Source organism: Panthera pardus, unplaced genomic scaffold (assembly GCF_024362965.1).
Source record: "Panthera pardus isolate Hobbes unplaced genomic scaffold, ASM2436296v1 HiC_scaffold_3, whole genome shotgun sequence".
Lineage (NCBI taxonomy): Eukaryota > Metazoa > Chordata > Mammalia > Carnivora > Felidae > Panthera > Panthera pardus.
Genome location: NW_026526876.1, coordinates 18,085,685 through 18,104,426, shown reverse-complemented (window position 1 = coordinate 18,104,426; position 18,742 = coordinate 18,085,685). Strand labels below are relative to the sequence as shown.

At 52.3% G+C, this 18,742-nt stretch overlaps 3 protein-coding genes across 3 annotated transcripts in view; 2 read left to right on the top strand and 1 right to left on the bottom strand.

Moving 5' to 3' along the window:
• The window catches only part of SRP68 (signal recognition particle 68), a 36,205-nt gene extending 30,130 nt beyond the window's left edge, over nucleotides 1-6,075 (bottom strand). The window contains exons 1-4 of the mRNA XM_019466162.2: nucleotides 5,880-6,075; nucleotides 4,287-4,353; nucleotides 2,320-2,433; nucleotides 400-595 (exon numbers count right to left, since the gene is read on the bottom strand). Of these exons, the coding sequence (XP_019321707.1) occupies nucleotides 400-595; nucleotides 2,320-2,433; nucleotides 4,287-4,353; nucleotides 5,880-6,042 (540 nt within the window). The 5' untranslated portion in view covers nucleotides 6,043-6,075. The remainder of the gene's footprint in view (nucleotides 1-399; nucleotides 596-2,319; nucleotides 2,434-4,286; nucleotides 4,354-5,879) is intronic.
• Nucleotides 6,076-10,052: 3,977 nt separating this feature from the next.
• On the top strand, nucleotides 10,053-13,418 carry GALR2 (galanin receptor 2). Its single transcript, XM_019466146.2, has 2 exons — nucleotides 10,053-11,240; nucleotides 12,581-13,418. Exons 1-2 carry the CDS (start codon nucleotides 10,873-10,875, stop codon nucleotides 13,377-13,379), a joined length of 1,167 nt encoding a protein of 388 aa, XP_019321691.2. The 5' UTR covers nucleotides 10,053-10,872; the 3' UTR covers nucleotides 13,380-13,418.
• Nucleotides 13,419-14,751: 1,333 nt separating this feature from the next.
• ZACN (zinc activated ion channel) lies at nucleotides 14,752-17,856 on the top strand. The gene is made up of 9 exons (XM_019466145.2): nucleotides 14,752-14,848; nucleotides 14,934-15,058; nucleotides 15,187-15,231; nucleotides 15,371-15,477; nucleotides 15,703-15,872; nucleotides 16,403-16,527; nucleotides 16,667-16,877; nucleotides 16,992-17,156; nucleotides 17,618-17,856. The coding sequence occupies exons 1-9, from the start codon at nucleotides 14,752-14,754 to the stop codon at nucleotides 17,803-17,805; spliced, it is 1,233 nt and encodes a 410-aa protein (XP_019321690.2). The 3' UTR covers nucleotides 17,806-17,856.
• Nucleotides 17,857-18,742: the final 886 nt, after the last annotated feature.

Here is an 18,742-nt window from a genome sequence, read left to right as displayed (position 1 = left end):
GAGAATTTCAAAATAAAGAAAATCTGTTTCCTTCATTTAACAACCAGCTTCCAGGCTACGACCTTCAGTATCAGAAGCTGAATGTAAATGTTCAGTGTCTATCACTCTTTAAAAATTCATTTCAGAAGATTCTTATTTTGTGAACTTCCCAGATCTAAGATTCCAGCTTTCCATATCCATTTCAAGAGAAATATGAGCTTTTTTAAAAAAAAGTTAAAGCTAATTATTAAAAACCAAGAGTTCAAAAACAAAAATAAGAGATGCCAACTTCCCCTTGAAAAAGCAAGACCATGTTTTTGCCTCTCCTATCAATTTAAAACATCGGGAAGCTGTTCTGTTTAACCATAAGGTCACGTCTCTAACCTCCACAATGAAGGAGGCTGACGTAAAGACACTAACCTGAGCCTCTAACTTGGTCTTGGCATCCACGCGATTGCTCTCACACAAGCGTTCCAATTCCTCTGCGTGCTTCACGGCTTTGCGCAGGCGAGAGAGCAAATGGAACCGTTTTCGGGGTTCGGTATTGGCTTCCTGTTTAAGCTGCATGGCATAGCTCCAGGCTCGCTCAGCGTCCATCAGAACCAGAAGCAAATACCTAAACCAGAGAGAGAACAGGCAAACTGAAGAATGAAGGCCAGGAGCGTGAGACTCAGATACTCTTCAAGACACAATCTTCAGCCTCTCATCTCTTCTCCACGTCCCCCTGGCCTTCCTCCTCAGAGCTACTCTTCTCCTGGTATCAACTATGGCACTCAATCAGTATCTGACCAGATCTGCCTCCGCTTTCTAACCTCCTACCAAACAGGAGATCAAATCCCGCATCAGGCTCTGCACTGACAGCCCAGAGCCTGCTTGGGATTCTCTCTCTCCCTCTCTCTGTCACTCCCCAGCTCGTGCACACGCACGTGCACGCATCTCTCTCTCTCTCTCCCAAAATAAATAAACTTAAAGGTTCTAGAGTAGGTGTTGGCATCTCAGTGCCACCCCCACTAGCTATGTGACTTTGAGCAAAGTACTAATCTTTCTGTGCCTCCGTCTCCCATGCAGTAATACAGGTAACACATTTAAATCAGTCTGGCACTTACTAAGGACTCAGCAAGTTAGCTGATTTATTATCATGATGATGAATCTTTTGTTAAACTACTGCCTTGATTAAATATCCTTAAACATCAGCTTAATCTTGTCTCTTCAAAATAAAGAATCTCACCATCATAAGAGACCCTTCCTCACTTGTTCTCAACGGATTTAACCAATACATCCTGCTGAATCCCACTGTGGTCTCGACACTCTAGTTTTCTGTGTCTCCGTACACCAAGCTCCCAGCCTTTCAACTGTCCAGAGCACTGTAATTCCTATAGTGCATTCAGACACCATGGCCTGTTGTTTCCCCTCACACAATGTTCTTTCCTCTCACAAATCCCTCCAGGTCCAGCCTCCTCCATGCATGCTTCCTGGCTTCTCCATCAAAAACTCCCAACTAACATCTCTCCTCCAAGACTTCAGAATTCTTAAGAGTAAATGACACACAATATGGTAGTTTCCCTATCTCGCAGTGCTCTGTTTTGTACCTGACTGATATCACAGGCAACAAGGTTCAAGAACTATGCCTCCCCAACTCTTCTACATCTAAGATGGTGCCTCACTCTGTCTTGGCCATATACTAGACTAGGGCACAACAAACATTTTTTTGTAAAGGGCCCAATAGTGAATATTTTAGGTTTTGTAGGCCATATGGTCTCTGTCACAACTACTCTGTTATTGTGCTACTGTAGCACAAAAGCAGCTGTAAACAACACCTGAATAAACGGTGTGGCTGTGTTCCAACCAAACTTTGTAAAAACAGGTGGCAAAAGGGATCTATTTGGCCCACAGGCTAAAATTTCAGAAACTGGCCTAGAGACCTCTAATACATACTGCTTGACAGATTGATCCTTCAGCAAATATTAAGCCTGGCTACATTCAGCACTGAAATATAAAACTTTTCCGGAATAACTTACACACAACTTTAAGATATACTGGTTTAAGTTAGCCCGTACACATTGAAATTTGCATTCTAGAAACCCCACCTAATAACCACTTAGATTCTAATCACTGACTTTAACATTTAGCATTTCGCCCTAGTTCTTGAAAAAGTTACTGAACCCCTTTGAGCCTTGGTATCCTCATCTTATGGCACAAGAAAAGGAAAAATGCACACCCCCACAGAGCTGCTAAAATAATCACATCAGGTAATTAAAGAGTTTTGGCACACTAACATATAACTGTTCAATAAATGTGTTAGCCAGAAGTATTTAACAACTACCACTGAGGAGTCAATACCTGTTATCAGTCAGAAGATCTTCAGTTACTTTTTTCCCTGTGAATTTGTGTCTGTTCCCCATCTTGAAGTTGAGAGTTTTCCGAAGGCGTCTTTGTCTACGGGAACAGTAGCCCCTGAAAGAAAAAAACAAAAGTAATTCAGACAAGCTGGTAGGACACTCAATAGCAAATTCTATAATAAAGTCAGAAGTTTGAGGTGTTCTACTTATGGTTACCACTGATATCACACTTCATCTTATAAACATTTAGTGAACTAAACCTGCAGGGCGGTAGGACTGGTGTCACAGAAAACACATTTCAAAGCTAATCTAAGGTGTCAGAAGTCACAATTGTGGAGACCTTTCGGGAGGAATGGCTTGTGACTAGAAGGAGCAAAGGGGAACTTTAGGGATGCTGGTAATGTTGTGTCTTAATCTGGGTACTAGTTACAGGTTGTGAAAAACTCATCACTTTCTGTATGCTTTTCTGTATACAAATTATACTTCAATAAAATGATTTAAAAATCCTTCAATAAAATATTTTCTTAAAAGGGGAAGGAACAGATGAAAACAAAAGGGCAAAACGCTGATCACTATAATAACTGATCTCCTTAGTAATTAAAAAACAAAAATAAAAACAAAAACTCAAGTCATAATAGTCTAGTTTAAAACTTTTTCGTGGCTTCCCACCATACCTAGATTAACACCTGACCGAGTTACCCTGGCTTACAGGACCCTACCCATTCTGGCCCTGCTTAGTTCTTCCCCTTTATCTCCTACCTCTCCCCACCTTGCTCAAGCTGCCCCAGCGCTGTTGACCCTTTACAGCATGGCGGACTCCTTAGAATCTGCAGAGTGTTTTGTTTAGCAGTAACTTTAAAAGTCTGGTAGTCAAAGCCTGTACCTATAATATAAAATAGTTAGATACTTCTGCTTCCAAAGTTCTGAACTGTACTGTACATTAGACATCTATTCTACTTTTTTAAGAGTCATATTAAATTTGTCTTCTAACTTGAAGACTGTTACAAAGTTTACCAATAAGTTGTAATGACATCACAGAATTCTCCTTATATAGGAGTGCCTGGCTGACTCAGTCAGTGGAGCATGTGGCTCTTATCTCAGGATTTTGAGTTCAAGCCCCATACTGGGCACAGAACTTAAAAAGAAAAAGTAGGGGCACCTGAGTGGCTCAGTCGGTTAAGCGTCCAACTTCGGCTCAGGTCATGATCTTGCATTCTATGAGTTTGAGCCCTGCGACAGACTCTGTGCTGACAGCTCAGAGCCTGGAGCCTGTTTCAGATTGTGCCTCCCTTTCTCTCTGACCTTCCCCCACTCACATGCTCGGTCTATCTCTCAAAAATAAATAAACATTAGGGGCACCTGGGTGGCTCAGTTGGTTAGGCGGCCAACTTCGGCTCAGGTCATGATCTCATGGTTCATAGGTTCAAGCCCCGAGTCAGGTTCTGTGCTGACAGTTTGGAGCCTGGAGCCTGGAGCCTGCTTCGGAATCTGTGACTTCCCCCCTCTCTTCTGTCCCCTCCCCAGCTCATGCTCTGCCTCTCGAAAAATAAATAAACGTCAAAAAAATGTTTTTTAAACAAATAAACATTAAAAAAAAAAAAAGAAAGAAAGAAAATTTCCACATATAATGTTTAAAAAACTGAAAAGCTTTGTATTTAACCAAGACTCTACCAACATGGTTAAGTTAAAAAAAAAAAAATGATTACCATAACTGCTTGCCATTTTCAGCAGAAGCCTCCAATGCATCTACAATATTGTGAGGCACAATGGATAAAAAGATTGGCTCCTTTTATTCATTATGAAATTTTGAATTTTACAAGTATACTCTGAGCACTCAATATATTAAGTTCAAAGTGAGACTTTCTAAGGATACTTTCTGATACAACAAAATAGGTAGGATATTAACAAAAGCAAACCACATCTGAAAATTCCACAATAATTTCCATACATCTTGCCCATGATATTTACCTATACCTCTGAAAATCTCCATGCCGTAAACCATGCTGCTGCTGGGATTCCTTGATAATCTGAAGAACTAGAGCCAAGATTAAGGAAAAGCTTACAAGAGTAAGAATCCAAATAAATCAAAACCGGGTCCTGTCAGTTCATACTTGTACCAAACCATCAAACATTTCTGAAATACTTAGTACATTAGCTACTGAAACCTCTTATAATCATTTTCAAGAGCTATCTTGTCACGGAACAGGGCTAAGCATGTAAAAAAAAAAAACTGCCTGAACTGTTACCAACTTTCAAACTAAAAAAGAAGAGCATCATTGGCCACTGAGGATCACTGAAACCCCACAGCTTAAATAAAGTTGCTGGATTCTAACTGCTGATTATAACTGGAGTGGTTCCCACGGATTTACACCTGGACCCAGTATTTTACTCATTCAAGCAGACTCAGGTTATAAATGACGTGTACTACTCCTCTATTTGCATAACTTCCTACATCTACCAAACCTACCTTTCCTGAACAGCTGTAATGCTACACGAGCCCGTGGTCAGCACGTACTAACCAACCCAGACGATAGCTTATATCAACTCATCAGTTTTTCTTTTAAAAGAAAAAAGCCCTGACCATACTCTCTTTGTTTTTGTTTTCCTTTTTAAGAATCTTAAAATATTTTAAGATTATGTACCAAACATTAGGAAGTCTAGTGACCTTTATCTACAGTTTCAATTCTTTTAGTCCTCAGTGCTTCTCTATAGACATACATTAAAATACTGAACACTAAGACTATCTCAACAACTAAAAAGGGAGAAGCCATAAGGTTCTTTAAAAAAAATCAAGGTATTCTAACATTCATTTGGAACTACACCAGTTCAAAAAGTAAAACCCCCAAACCCTTGAAAACTTCATTAGGATGTCAAGCTAAATGTGTTATTTCAGAAACTCACCTACATTTTCTCCATTTCTTATTCATTACAAAAAGCCACAAACTAGTGTCTCAGGCACTCAATTGTGATATTCTGATGGAAAATACAGACAGATTCCTCCAGCTCAACTGAACGACTCTCAACCAGATAAAATGCCTACAGGCCTATTAAGAAAGCTATACAAGCGATGTTAATCTACGTTTATATTCAACAAGTTTTTCCATAGAGCAATCAATCTTTGCCTCCATAGTCAGGACACGGGTCCCCACGACTGCGGGACAGAAGTTTTAAGCCAAAAATGTCAACACTGCAATTTTCCCTCCTCAGTTCAGTGACTCAAGGTGCCAGGACAGGAGCTCACTGGGGTGGCCAGAGTGTCATCCCTGTCACCAGCCCTCCAAGCAGGCAACTGAGGGGGGACACTGCAGAAATCTGCCCAACCTCCTGGGGCCACGAGAAAGAACCGGACGTTTCCCCAGCCTGGAAGGCGAATGAGATGCGAGAAAAGGCCGGTCGAAATACAGACCCTGGAACTCTGAGCGCCAGAAAGTAACGGCGAGAGAAACTGCAACCCTCGGCCGCTCCTGTCTGGGACGTGCCGGGACCCGCCGCGTCTCCCGCCCCCGGCCATGCATATCGACACGTAGTCATTGCGAGTTAGGCCCGATTACTCTAGGATACTCTCCAAACTCAGGCTATCCCCGAATTCTTTGTTTGCCTTCGATCCGGCTGAAGGCCGTTCGTTTTCCTTATTTTCGTCTCCTCCGGCACCGCGTCCACCGCCGCTGCCACCACTACCGCCGCCGCCGCTGCCGCCACCGGGAACCTGTTTCTCAGCAGCCATCTTGCCCCCGCGCCGCAGAGCCAGACGGGATAGAGGAGGCGGGACGACGGAGGAGGAAAAGAGCGAGGCCTGCCCAGACGGCCTGACGGGATAGTGGCGGACTCCGCCGCCGACGTCCCGGGCCGCAGGCGAGACGCACTTGTTGGAGTGCGCCTGCGCGTCGGCTGGGGGTGGGGCGGCCTGCCGTGATGGTGAGCGGGTCTGGGGCTCGTCCTTGCCGGGAGGCTAGGGGTTTTGAGATCTTTTCGGAGCAAACCCTCCTCCCCTCCTCCACCTAAGGCTGCGGATCGGGAGATGGACCCCCGCCCCCAAGTCCCCGCTCCTGCCTCCCTGCACGGGGCATCGGGCTCACGTCTCAAGCACAGAGGGAGGGAGCGGTTAGCTAAGGACTGGATTTCGGGGTGTCTACCTCCCTGGATACTCGAGAAATGGGGTTCCCACCCTACCCGAATGAAGCACTCTCCCTGTGAGGGAACCGCCTCTACGCTTTCCTCTGGGGCCGACCCTGAGAATGCCATGGCGCTGGTGGGCTCAGGGGGTCAGCAAGCGGCCACCAGGTGTAGGAACTTAGACTGCAGGGGACCTGTGTCTCTGGTCTTTGGAGCGAGCAATTCAAGCAGTTCAGGAGGAAGAAGTGTTGGGGCGAGGGACACTGAATCTTTGCAGTATGGCACTGTGGGCTTTGGGGTCTGCGTCCCATGTCTCAGACCCTGTCTCCCCCATTACTGGTCGGAAGATGTTGGGCAAATAACTTAGTCTCCCTCTAAATCTTTTCCCTCCCCTGTGAAATGGTGATAAGCAATTAGGACGGTTTTTATGAAGATAAAATGAAGCAATTTAAAGTAAGTCTCTGCTCAGTGTCACTAATCGTTAGGGAAATGCAAATCAAAGCCACAATGAACTATCACCTCACACCCGTTAGGATGATTACTATTTTTATTTATTTATTTTGGATGGTTACTATTTTCAAAAAAAAAAACAGAAAATAACACGTATTAGCAAAGATATGGAGAAATCAGAACCCTGGTGCCCTTTTGGTGCCAATGTAAAGTGGTGTAGCCAGTGTGAAAAACAGTATGACTGTTTTTTGGAAAATTAAAGAATTACCATATGATCTGGCAATCCCACTTCTGGGTATATATTCAAAAGAATTAAAAGCAAGGTCTCCAAGAGATATTTGTACATTCATGTTCATAGCGGCATTATTCACAAAAACGCAACAGGGAGAAGGAACCCAGTGGCCCTCAGGAATAAACTAAAAATGGTACATCCATACAATGGAATAGTATTAAGCCACATGCTACAACATGGATGAAGCTTGAAAATAATTGTGCTAAGTAAGCCAGTCAAAAAAAGACGAGTTTTATATGATTCCACTTATATGGGGTATTTAGTGTAGTCAAATTCATAGAAAGTACACTGGTTGGGACGCCTGGGTGGCTTGGTCGGTTAAGCGTCCGACTTCGGCTCAGGTCATGATCTCACGGTCCGTGGGTTCGAGCCCCGCGTCGGGCTCTGTGCTGACAGCTCAGAGCCTGGAGCCTGTTTCAGATTCTGTGTCTCCCTCTCTCTCTGCCCCTCCCCTGTTCATGCTCTGTCTCTCTCTGTCTCAAAAATAAATAAACGTTAAAAAAAAAAAAAGTACACTGGTGGTTGCTGGGGGGGGGGAGGAAAAATGGGGGATTATTGTTTAATAGATACAGAGGTTTGATTCTGCAGGGTTAAAAAGTCCTGGAGATTGGTTGCACAACAATTTACTTGTGAATTTACTTAATACTACTGAATCGTATACTTTAAAGTGTCTAAGAAGGCAAATTGTATGTTTTGTGCATTTTACCACAATTAAAAATAAATCTTAAAAAAATAAGTCTCAGGGCATCTGGCTGGCTCAGTCAGTGGAGCATGTGACTCTTGATATCAAGTTGTGGGTACAAACCCCACATTAGACGTAGAGAATACTAGAAAATAAAATCTTTTAAGAAAGTCTCCTGGGGTGCCTGGGTGACTCACTACGTTAAGCGTCCAACTCTTGATTTTGGCTCAGTTCGAGGTCTCATGGTTTGTGGGATCAGGCCCCAAGTCAGGCTCCACACTGGCAGCTCAGAGCCTGCTTGGGATTGTCTCTCTCTCCATCTCTGCCCCTCCCCCACAAGATAAGTAAATAAACTTTTAAAAATATGAAAAAAATTAAAAAATATGTCTCCTAAATGTCCATCGACAAATGAGTGGGTAGAGAGAATTGATATGACCATACAATGGAATATTATTTGGCCCTAAAAAAGCAATGAAGCACTGATACATGCTACAATGCAGATGAATCTTTATTATGCTAAGTGAATAAAGTCACACAAAGGACCACATACTGTGTGACTCCATTTATATGAAATGTCCAGGGGTGCCCGGCTTAGTCAGGAGTTGTAACTGGCTGCCTACAGCTGAGGTGGGGGTGGAGATTGGAGGTTGATGGCTAAGGAGCAGGAATTTCTTTGGAGAACATTCTAAAATTGATTGTGGTGATGGCTGCAAAACTGTGACATGCTCAGTCAGCAGAGCATGTGATTCTTGATCTTGGGGTCATGGGTTTGAGCCCCACATTGGATGTAGAGATTAAATTTAGGGTTAGGGTTAGAGATTAAACAAATAAATAAACCTTAAAAAATAAAATAAATAAAAATAAGTTACATTTAAAAGTAAAACTATATATAATATATACATGTATATATATGTATGTATATATATATACACACACATTAATGTTCAGAAAAGGCAAATCTATAGAGACAGATCTGTAACTGGCTGCCTAGGGCTGAGGTGGGGGTGGAGATTGGAGGTTGATGGCTAAAGAGCAGGAATTTCTTTGGAGAACGTTCTAAAATTGCTTGTGGTGATGGCTGCAAAACTGTGAATATATTAAAAACCAAATGCAAACTTTAAGAGGGCAAATGGCATGACATGAGGATTATATTTCAATAAAGATCTTTTTAAAAAGTAAGTCAGATGATATTAATCCTCTAGCTAGCCGGAAGTCTGCAGTGGCCCCTCGTTCTGCTCAGACTGGAAGGCACGTTCCTTGCAACCAAAAAAGCCCTACCTGTCACCTCCTCTCCTGTCAATCTCCTCGTTTATCAACTCAAGCCATAGCAGCCTCCTTATTTAGGGATACAGGCACACTCCTGCTTTGGGACCTTTGCACTGACTGCTGTCTCTGGAATGCTCTTCCCCCAGATATCTGCTACTCTAGCTCCCTCACCTCCTTCAAGTGTTTGTCTAAATGTCACCTTCCTAATGAGGTCTGCCTGGCCCCCCTATTTCAAAGAGCACCACTTCTACGACTATGGTACTCCCGATTCCCTTACCCTGATCTACTTTTCCTGCAGGAAAAAATGACCCGTTACTGAAGGGGCACCTGGGTGATTCAGTTGGTTAAGCATCTGACTTTGGCTCAGGTCACGATATCATGGTTCATGAGTTCGAGCCCCGCATCAGGCTCTGTGCTGACAGCGCAGAGCCTGCTTGGGATTCTCTTTCTCTCCCTCTCTCTCTGACCACCCCCGGCTCAAGGGTGCGTGCACCTGTGGGTGCACGTTCTCTCAAAATAAATAAATAGACTTAAAAAAAATTCATACTGAAAAACCGAATGGCAAGCATCTCATAAACATGAACTGTTAGTATCTTCCTATTCCATGAGTAGGCAGGCAGGGCAAGGGTGTGGATAACGTTTCCCTGCCCAAAGGTGTAGGAGTAGGGCTTTGGGGGCTGAGATCCTGGGGGGAGTGGGGGAGTGGAGAGGAAAAAGAATGTTCCAGACTGGGACCCCATGAACAGGGCAGGGAAAGATGAAGCAGAAACCAAGCGACAGTGGCAGAGGGTGGTGAATTTCACACCCAGTGAACCGGGAGAGGGGAGGTGGGTAATTCTGTAGAAACAGTAATGATTCCGCATCACCAGCGCTTGATGCCTAATGTGTCAAAATTAGAAACAAATATTAAGTTTTATTGCAACCTAAACACCCTCCCGGCCTTGTAGGAAAATGCTCCTGGTGCATGGGACTCTGCTGTTTAGTATTTCCTTCATGTTTTCCCTTTTTGGATATCTGACTGGGGCAAGGAGACAGAGAGGAATTTGATTCACTGAGATTCAACGAACGGGCTTCAGTTCACACATCTCATTCCATGCTCCCCAGAGCCCTCCGGAAGGGACTATGATCCCATGTTACAGCTGAAGAAACTGAGGCACAGCGCCAAGGGCAGAAACTGACACACAGAAGGGGGGCGGCAGTGCCGTCCCCCTAACCGGATGGGGAAAGCCGAGTCCCCTCCGCCCACCTCCGCCTCTTGTCACCTCCTCCCCACCCCTTAGGGGCCCCCGAGGACGCCCCCGGCCAGCCCCGGGAGGCCTGGAGCGCCGGCCAGACTGCAGGGCGAGGTATGCGTGGTCCCAGGCGCGCGCTCCCGGCCCCACGGCGCGCCCGCAGGCCCCGGGGGCCGGTCCCCCCACCACTCCCGCGCACGGCCGGGAGGTCAGTTCCTCTCTCGGCGCGACACCGGCCGGCTGGGTGCTGGAGCGCGCCGACGGGGGAGCAGGCACCAGCGGCCCCTGTCCCCGGGGTGGGCCACCCGAGAGCCCTTCCCCCCCAGCGCGGGGCTCAACCCACCCCTCGGGCTGCTCGCTCCTCCCCCTGACCCCAGCGCACCCCCACCTCCCCGCCCCAGCCAGGCGAGGCTCACTCCGCCGGCGACTCGCCTGCAGCGGCTGGAGCCGCGGGAGCTGCGCGCTCGCCAGAGCTCAGACGGCGGCAGGAGCCCTGGCAGCCTCGGGGTCGGGGACGCCATGAATGGCTCGGGTGGCCCGCGGGCCGAGGACGCCAGTGAGGCGAATGGCAGGGACAGCTGGCAGCCCGAGGCGGTTATCGTGCCCATGTTGTTCGTGCTCATCTTCTTGGTGGGCACCGTGGGCAACGCGCTGGTGCTGGCCGTGCTGCTGCGCGGCGGCCAGGCGGTCAGCACCACCAACCTGTTCATCCTCAACCTGGGCGTGGCCGACCTGTGCTTCATCGTGTGCTGCGTGCCTTTCCAGGCCACCATCTACACCCTGGACGGCTGGGTGTTCGGCTGGCTGCTCTGCAAGGCCGTGCATTTCCTCATCTTCCTCACCATGTACGCCAGCAGCTTCACGCTGGCCGCTGTCTCCCTGGACAGGTGAGCGAGCGCCCTGGCGGCCCCCCCGGGGGGGGGGGTGGCCAGACACCCAGGTGGGGGCCACAGAAGGGAGCGGGACTCTAGGAGGGACACACGGAGAGTAGACAAGGACACTAAGAAGGCAAAGGGACCGGAAGAGAGTGAAAGACAAACTGACGTGGAGAAGGAAAAAGGGGAATAAGAATGGGGGACCGCGGTGTCCCCTTAGGTGCGTCCTCGCCGCTCCACGCTGGAGACCTCAGCTCTCCAGCGCCACCGGAGCCTGAGAGCGCAGCGTTTTCTGACACAGAGCGTTTTCCCGTGTCTCTTTTGAGCTCAGTGCCCCTGTGAAGTTGGGATGGGAGGGATTACCGTGCCCAATCTACAGATGAGATCGAGTTCAGAAGTGACTTGTTCAGAGTGGCCCATCCAGTAATCGTGTGCGTGGAACCAACGGTCTGTTTCCTGGTGTCAAACTCAGGCACCTCCACCTCGCTAGCCTCGAATGCACGGTTTGCTGGGCGCAGTCGACTCTAGTCCCAACTGAGGAATTTGAGTCCTTCCAAAGGGCCCAGGCCAAAGTTGAAGCTGGCACACCGGAGGGTCCGTAGACACCCTCCCACCACACACGCACACACACACACACACACACACACACACCCTTCCAGGCCCAGGGTCAAAGGCAGAGAGAAGAGGGCGCCGGAGGGTCTCCCTCCTCTCCGCTGGCCACCTGGATGGTTCCTGGGGAGGAAATCTGGGTCTGACTCCATGATTTCTCCAGGTCCCTCTACCCTCACGTCCTCCCGACCTCCCCTGGACAGGCAGGGAGGTGAGGCCACCTCCCCCATATAGCTCCCACTTCCACTGAGCGCGGAGTGTGTCGGTTCCGGTTCTGAGAGCTCTGGTGGGACCCATAGAGCGTCGGCTTCTCTAAGGAATTCCCTCCAGGTACCTCGCGGTGCCTCCAGGCTGTCCGCTAAAGCCTCAAGGCTCCTGGGTCCTACCTCTCTGGGCACAGACACTCTTGGGTAATGACAGCCTCCCGGAACCCCAAAGCCGGTTAAACCTTGGGGTGCCCTCCCTGGTGGACTCTGACCGTGGTTATAGTCCCGGGAAGACCAGATGAGTGACCCACACGCACTTTCCTGCTGCCGGTCCCGCCCCGCATCTGGAGGCAGCTGAGAGTGTCTGGGATGCTCTGGCCGGTTTGGTGCGACCGTGCGCTAGGGACCTTCTTTGAGAGAAGGTGAGGTCAAGGTTTAAAGGTCTGACCCTACCCCCTTCCCCACCCCCCCCCACCCCCACCCCCACCCCCGCGAATTCACCTGTTCACCCGTCTCTCTTCCGGGCCTGACGCACAGGTATCTGGCCATCCGCTACCCGCTGCACTCCCGAGAGCTGCGCACGCCTCGCAACGCGCTGGCTGCCATCGGGCTCATCTGGGGGCTGTCGCTGCTCTTCTCCGGGCCCTACCTGAGTTACTACCGCCAGTCGAAGTTGGCCAACCTGACTGTGTGCCACCCGGCGTGGAGCGCGCCTCGTCGCCGCGCCATGGACCTCTGCACCTTTGTCTTCAGCTACCTGCTTCCCGTGCTGGTGCTCGGCCTGACCTACGCGCGCACCCTGCGCTACCTGTGGCGAACGGTCGACCCGGTGGCCGCCGGTTCGAGCGCCCGGCGCGCCAAGCGCAAGGTGACGCGCATGATCATCATCGTGGCTGTGCTCTTCTGCCTCTGTTGGATGCCTCACCACGCGCTCATCCTCTGCGTGTGGTTCGGCCGCTTCCCGCTTACACCTGCCACCTACGCGCTGCGCATCCTCTCGCACCTGGTCTCCTATGCCAACTCCTGTGTCAACCCCATCGTCTACGCGCTCGTCTCCAAGCACTTCCGCAAGGGCTTCCGCAAGATCTGCGCAGGTCTGCTGCGCCGTGCCCCACGTAGAGGCTCAGGCCGCGTGTGCATCGCCGCACAGGGGACCCACCGCAGCAGCGTCCTAGAGCGCGAGTCCACCGACGGGACGCACGTGAGCGAGGCTGCCGGGCCCCCCGCCCCTGTGCTGGCACCTCTCAGCAGTCCCCCGGCCTTGAACCTGGTTCCCGGGCCATCCTGGCGGGACCAAAATGCCCCCAACGGCATCCCGGCAGTGAATGCGACCTGAGGGCACTTATTGAATATGCTTTGATGTTAAAGGATTGGAGTCAGAGGTTGGGGGGGGGGGGAGGAGGAGGGAGCGGTGGTTAGGGGAGGGAATTAAATCTGTTAATAAAATACGCAAACCTTTTCACATGCGGTGTTGCGCTGTGTCTCCACACGTCTCATGGTTACGAGGCTCCGGGTTGGAAGCCTCTGGGACTTCACAGGGGAGCTGTGGATGGATGGGTGCAACGTGCTTTAATGAACCACAGGGAAAGAGAGTGGCAAAGGCACCAGAGGCAGCCGAGTTAAAAGTCAGCATGGAAATCCCTAACCGAAGCCGGGAAGCACGGGAGGACCAAGGCTCTCTGCACACGGCCAACCTGAGGCGCCAAGTATATATAGATCCGCCAACCAGCAGCCACCTATGCGTGCGACAAAGGCAGGCAGAGCGTTTAAGCTGGCGAGATAAGTTGGTCGATGAGCGAGTGCAGACACTGTGTTCCTAGTAATGCTCCTGAGCCAGCAAGTGTGTGTGTGTGTGTGTGTGTGTGTGTGTGTGTGTGGCGGGGGCGGGGGAGGTCCCTCCCTGCTCCCAGCCTTCTGGGGCTCCTTCCCAGTGTCCGCAGACTGATCAGTGCCTACTTTCAGCCTTGGGGTTTCCTTCAGTCTGGGGTCAAGTCTCCGGCAGCTAGGTATTTCTTCTGGCCCAGGGAAGGCGCCCCTCACCCGCCGTGCTTCAGGGTACCCAGGAGCAGTTCTAAGGCACTGCTGGGCTGGGGCAGGCTGAGAATTGCATGTTGGAGCAGGAATGCCACAGGGCTTTGCTGGGGATCTAACCTCTACCTGCCCAGGGTTTGCCCCTCTCTTGGAGTTCTTGAGCTTTTCGAGGCTTTTTACACGGAATCGGTTCAGAGTTTGAGAGGCAAGAAAACTCCCAAGGATGTACGTATCTCACGGTGTTAATTGCAGGGCACTTTGGCAAAGGCTCGAATACTTAACCAGCCAGGCGCCCGCTTGCAAAAAGGCAGGGAAGACCCGTGGCGTCTGCCCGGATTGGAAGGACTAGGTCAAGGGGGAAGGCGGGAGGGAGAATCTGTGCTTGCCCACTCCCCTTGGCTATCTCTGAAGGGGACAGCTGATTCTAGGTGATGGAAATGGAGCGGGGCAGGGAAGCCGAGGCAGGTGCAGGATGGGTGGGGCTGGATCCTGTGCTTTGTCTTCAGGTGTTTGCGGAACCCCGGGTTGGGGGTGGGAGGGTGCTGACTCCAAGGCCCCAGAGTCCTTGCACAGAGCAGCTGCCTGCCTGACTGCCCAGTCCCCCAGCAAAGCAACTGAAATAGCGGCAGCGGTTTAGATCCCGTGGCTCCATCCAGCCTTCCACGCGGCCACTGAAGATGGCCCTGCAGCTCCTGATCCATGTGGCCCTCCTCAGGCTCAGCGCCACCGCCGGGCCCTCGGTCCAGGGGCGGGACTTTAGAACACCGGCAGTTGGTAGGTGGAGAGAGTAAAGTCGTTTAAGCTTTGGGATTTGGACCCCAGGGCACCCACCCAAATGACCTCCACCTCCGTTCTTCAGCCTGGCCATCCTACTTCGACCTCAACTGGCCCCAGGAGGTTCAGGAAACCATCCAGATTCCGAACAACGGGAGCGCGCCCCTGCTCGTGGACGTGCGGGTGTTTGTGTCCAACGTGTTTAACGTGGTAAGTGTCCTCAGCCCACGGAGGGAGCAGATGCCGGGTGCCCAGCGGGGCGATGGGTGGGGTCTCTTGCCTTCTTTTGTCCCATAGCGCCCAGCCCCAGGTGACACACTGCCCTGCCACTTCCTCAGGACATCCTGCGGTACACAGTGTCCTCCATGCTGCTGCTTCGGCTGGTGAGCGCCCAGGGGCTGGGAAGGTGGGATGGGAGGACCGTCTCTTCATCCAGCTCAGGAGTACCAGCCTTCATCAAACTGCCCGGGGGCCTGTGTGTCTATGGGAGCGGGAGCCTTAGTGGCTTCTTTGTGTCCCCAGTCCTGGCTGGACACTCGCCTGGCCTGGAACACGAGTGTGCGCCCACGGCGTGCAATCACACTGCCCTGGGACTCACTCTGGACTCCAGGACTCACCATCCAGGAGGCGTAAGTGAGGTGGGAGTTCCTGTGCCAGGAAGCCCTCCTCAGGGACTATCCCCCTCCTGGTGGCTCTGCCAGGCCACAGGTGCACCTCACTGCCCCATGTCCCCCTCACCCTTCTGGAACCCAGATGGCAGCAGAGGGCAGCTGGGCTACGCTGGGGTCTCCCCCACGTCCCCCTTCTGAGAAGGGGCTGAGCCTCTGGCTGTGTGTCTTCCCCGCGCCCAACAGGCTCTGGGTGGACTGGCAGGATCAGAGCCCGAGGGCCCGAGTGGACCCCGACGGCCACGTTGACCTGTACTTGACCCTCACCACCGAGACCAACTGTGATTTTGAGCTCCTCCACTTCCCCAGGGACCAGAGCGACTGCAACCTCAGCTTCTACGCTCTCGGCAACACTGGTGCTGACGGGACAGGAGCTGGGGGGAGGGGGGAGCCTCTGGCCTTCTGCCAACATCCACCCGACACAGACACGGGGGGCGGCCGGCCTGTGCTCACACCAGTCTAGGGGAGCTGAACAGATCCTAGAACAGAGCATGCTTCTCGCCTGTACCTCCCAAACGGCAGCCCACCTCCCAGCTCTCCCCTGCTCTGGCTGCAGCCCCCTTTAGTCTCCCCTCAGCTACCCCAGTGCAGCTGCCCTCAACGGCCAGGGCCAAACCGCAGTGTCTGGGCCACTCTGATGGAGCCCGGAGACCTAGGTTGCTGCAGCCTTATTCCTGGAAGCATTCCGAAGGCGTAGCCACCCAGTAAAATATCCCACGGACCCAAGGGTGACATCCAGCTTGGCCCAGAAACCCTCCCCCCTTGCCTCACCGCCCCCCGCCCCCGTCCCGACTCCAGCTAGTCCCTGCACCTTTACTCCCGAGAGAGATTCGGGGACAGGGGTGCCTCCTTCCTACTTGGCCACTCTCACCCTCACCCCTTCCAGCCCTGGAGCTGGAGTTCCGGGTGCACGCGGTGAACGAGATTGTGAGCGTCAAGAGGGAATACGTAGTTCGGGATCTGAAAACCCAAGTCCCACCCCAGCAGCTGGTGCCCTGCTTCCAGGTGACGGTGAGTCGCGGCGCGGCTGACAGAGGGCTGATGGGGGCGTCATGTGTGCGGTCAGAGGCCATGGTGTCACCGTGCAAGTGCCCAAGCCCCCCTGTACACGCCCTCCTCCCCCCCAAAGCCCCAACTTCCTTCCTACCAGCTGCGCCTGCAGAACACAGCGCTGAAGGCCATCATAGCTCTGCTGGTACCTGGGGAGGCCCTGCTGTTGGCTGACATGTGCGGGGGGCTACTGCCCCTCCAGGCCACCGAGCGCATTGCCTACAAGGTGACCCTGCTGCTGGGCTACCTGGTCTTCCACTCCTCCCTGGTGCAGGCCCTGCCCAGCTCCTCCTCCTGCAACCCACTGCTCAGTAAGTCCTGCGCCCCTCCCCCGGCCCTGGGCTGTGGCGGGCCTCTGCTCAGCTCCCTGGGCGCAGAGGTGCAGGCCTAGCCTTGACCTGCCCACCCCGCCCTCCTGCCCCCAGTTTACTACTTCACTGTGCTGCTGCTGCTGCTCTTTGCCAGCACCATGGAGACCGTGCTGCTGGCCGCGCTGCTGGCCCGGGGCGACCTCAGGGCCAAGAGCGGCCCCAGCCCAACCCCTAGAGCGGAGCAGCACGGTCACGGGGACTCAGAGCCAAATCCTGAAGGTGGGCAGGAACCCCTTCCTGGAACAGGGTAGAGGGAGGAATAAGGGTAGGAGTGGGTGTGACAGGGCAGGGCCGGCAGGCCCCACACCCAGGGCTGAGGCGGGGGTCACTAGGCTAGTGGCTCCGTGCATTCACTCTGCTAGCTCCACGGTCCCTGGGCTCCACCGTGTCCGGCCTTAGAAGACACGGATCTGGAGCAGGGAGCCAGGTTAGCTTCCGTAAGGGCCCAGGTGACTTCAAACTCCCGGAGATAGTCCTATGCCTCTAGGAGCCTGTCTATGAGGGTGTTTCTGCAGCTCAAGATGGCCTGGAATGGGCCAGACCCCAATATTCATTAGCTGTAAGTCTAAGGAAGGCACAGATACAGGCGGACGGCCCCCAGGGTTCACTCATCTGCTCCGAGCCGGCATGTTGGGCGAGCCCCGAAAAACACCGCCTTTTCCTGCATCTCCCCCCACCAGGAGCCCCCAGAGTGAAGGGGTCGAGGAGGAGCCAGGCCGAGGCTGCTGACCACGTCTTCTTCCTGGTGTATGTGGTAGGGGTAGTGTGCAGCCAGTTTTTCTTCATCGGGCTCTGGATGTGGGCAACCTGCAAGTCTGACCCAGCTCCCGGCAAGGCCGTGCCCCATGGCGGGCAGCCCAGGCTGTGACAGCTCAGGGCCCGGGGCTGCGCACCCAGGGGAAGGGCCATGACAGCGTCTCTGGAGAAAGGAGGAGGTCAACTCTTCTCCGAAGCCCGGAGGATCCCAGGCCACCCTGAGTTCTCCCTTCTGATAGCCGTGAAAGCAGAGCATGAAATAAACCCGTCATCACCCAAGTGATGTGTGCACGTGCACCTCAAGCATCTGTCTTCCCTGAACTGGCTATTCATTCCTGTGCTATGCGGGTGGGGCCGACACCTGCACACAACCCCTACCATGCTCCTGAACTTCTCACCACTGTGCACCAGGCATCTGGCCCCCATTTCTGCGACTACTGCTGTTGGGCCTTGGGCCAGGAGGCCCTGGGCACCAGGAGACAGGGGCCTGAGTCAGGCCACATAGGGTAGCCAGCCTTCTCAGAACTCCTTCTGCAGGGTGCTGGACCCTAGAGACCACGGAGAGAGGGCACTCCCACTCCAGTCACCTGGGGGGTGCCTAGGAGGCAGAACACCCCGACTTCCGGGCTGTGGGTGAGGGGGAATACGTTTTCTGCACCGAATCCACGAGTGGGTCGGTCCTGCTTGTTTTTTCACCACGCCCTCTGGCTGTGCTGTGGCCTGCCCCTCACTGGGCCCTACCGACATTTCTGGGCTCAAGGGAGCGTTCTCCACCCCCAGCTCTGAACTGGGCCAGCGGTGGGCTATTCACTCTCCTGCTCTTGTACACATGAGGCAGCTGTAGCTATAGGCCTTGGTCTTTCTTCTTTGTCCTTTCCTGTCTGGAAGCTAGCATGTGGCCCAGGGAGGCTCAGGGTCACGAAGCCTAAGGTGTGAGGGAACCCCAGGGTTCTGGGAGAGTGGTGGTCTGGGGGGCTCCAGGAAGAAATGCAAATCAGGACCCCAGGGCTCGGGGACAGGGCGCCAGGCTGGGGAAGGGGTGGAAAAAG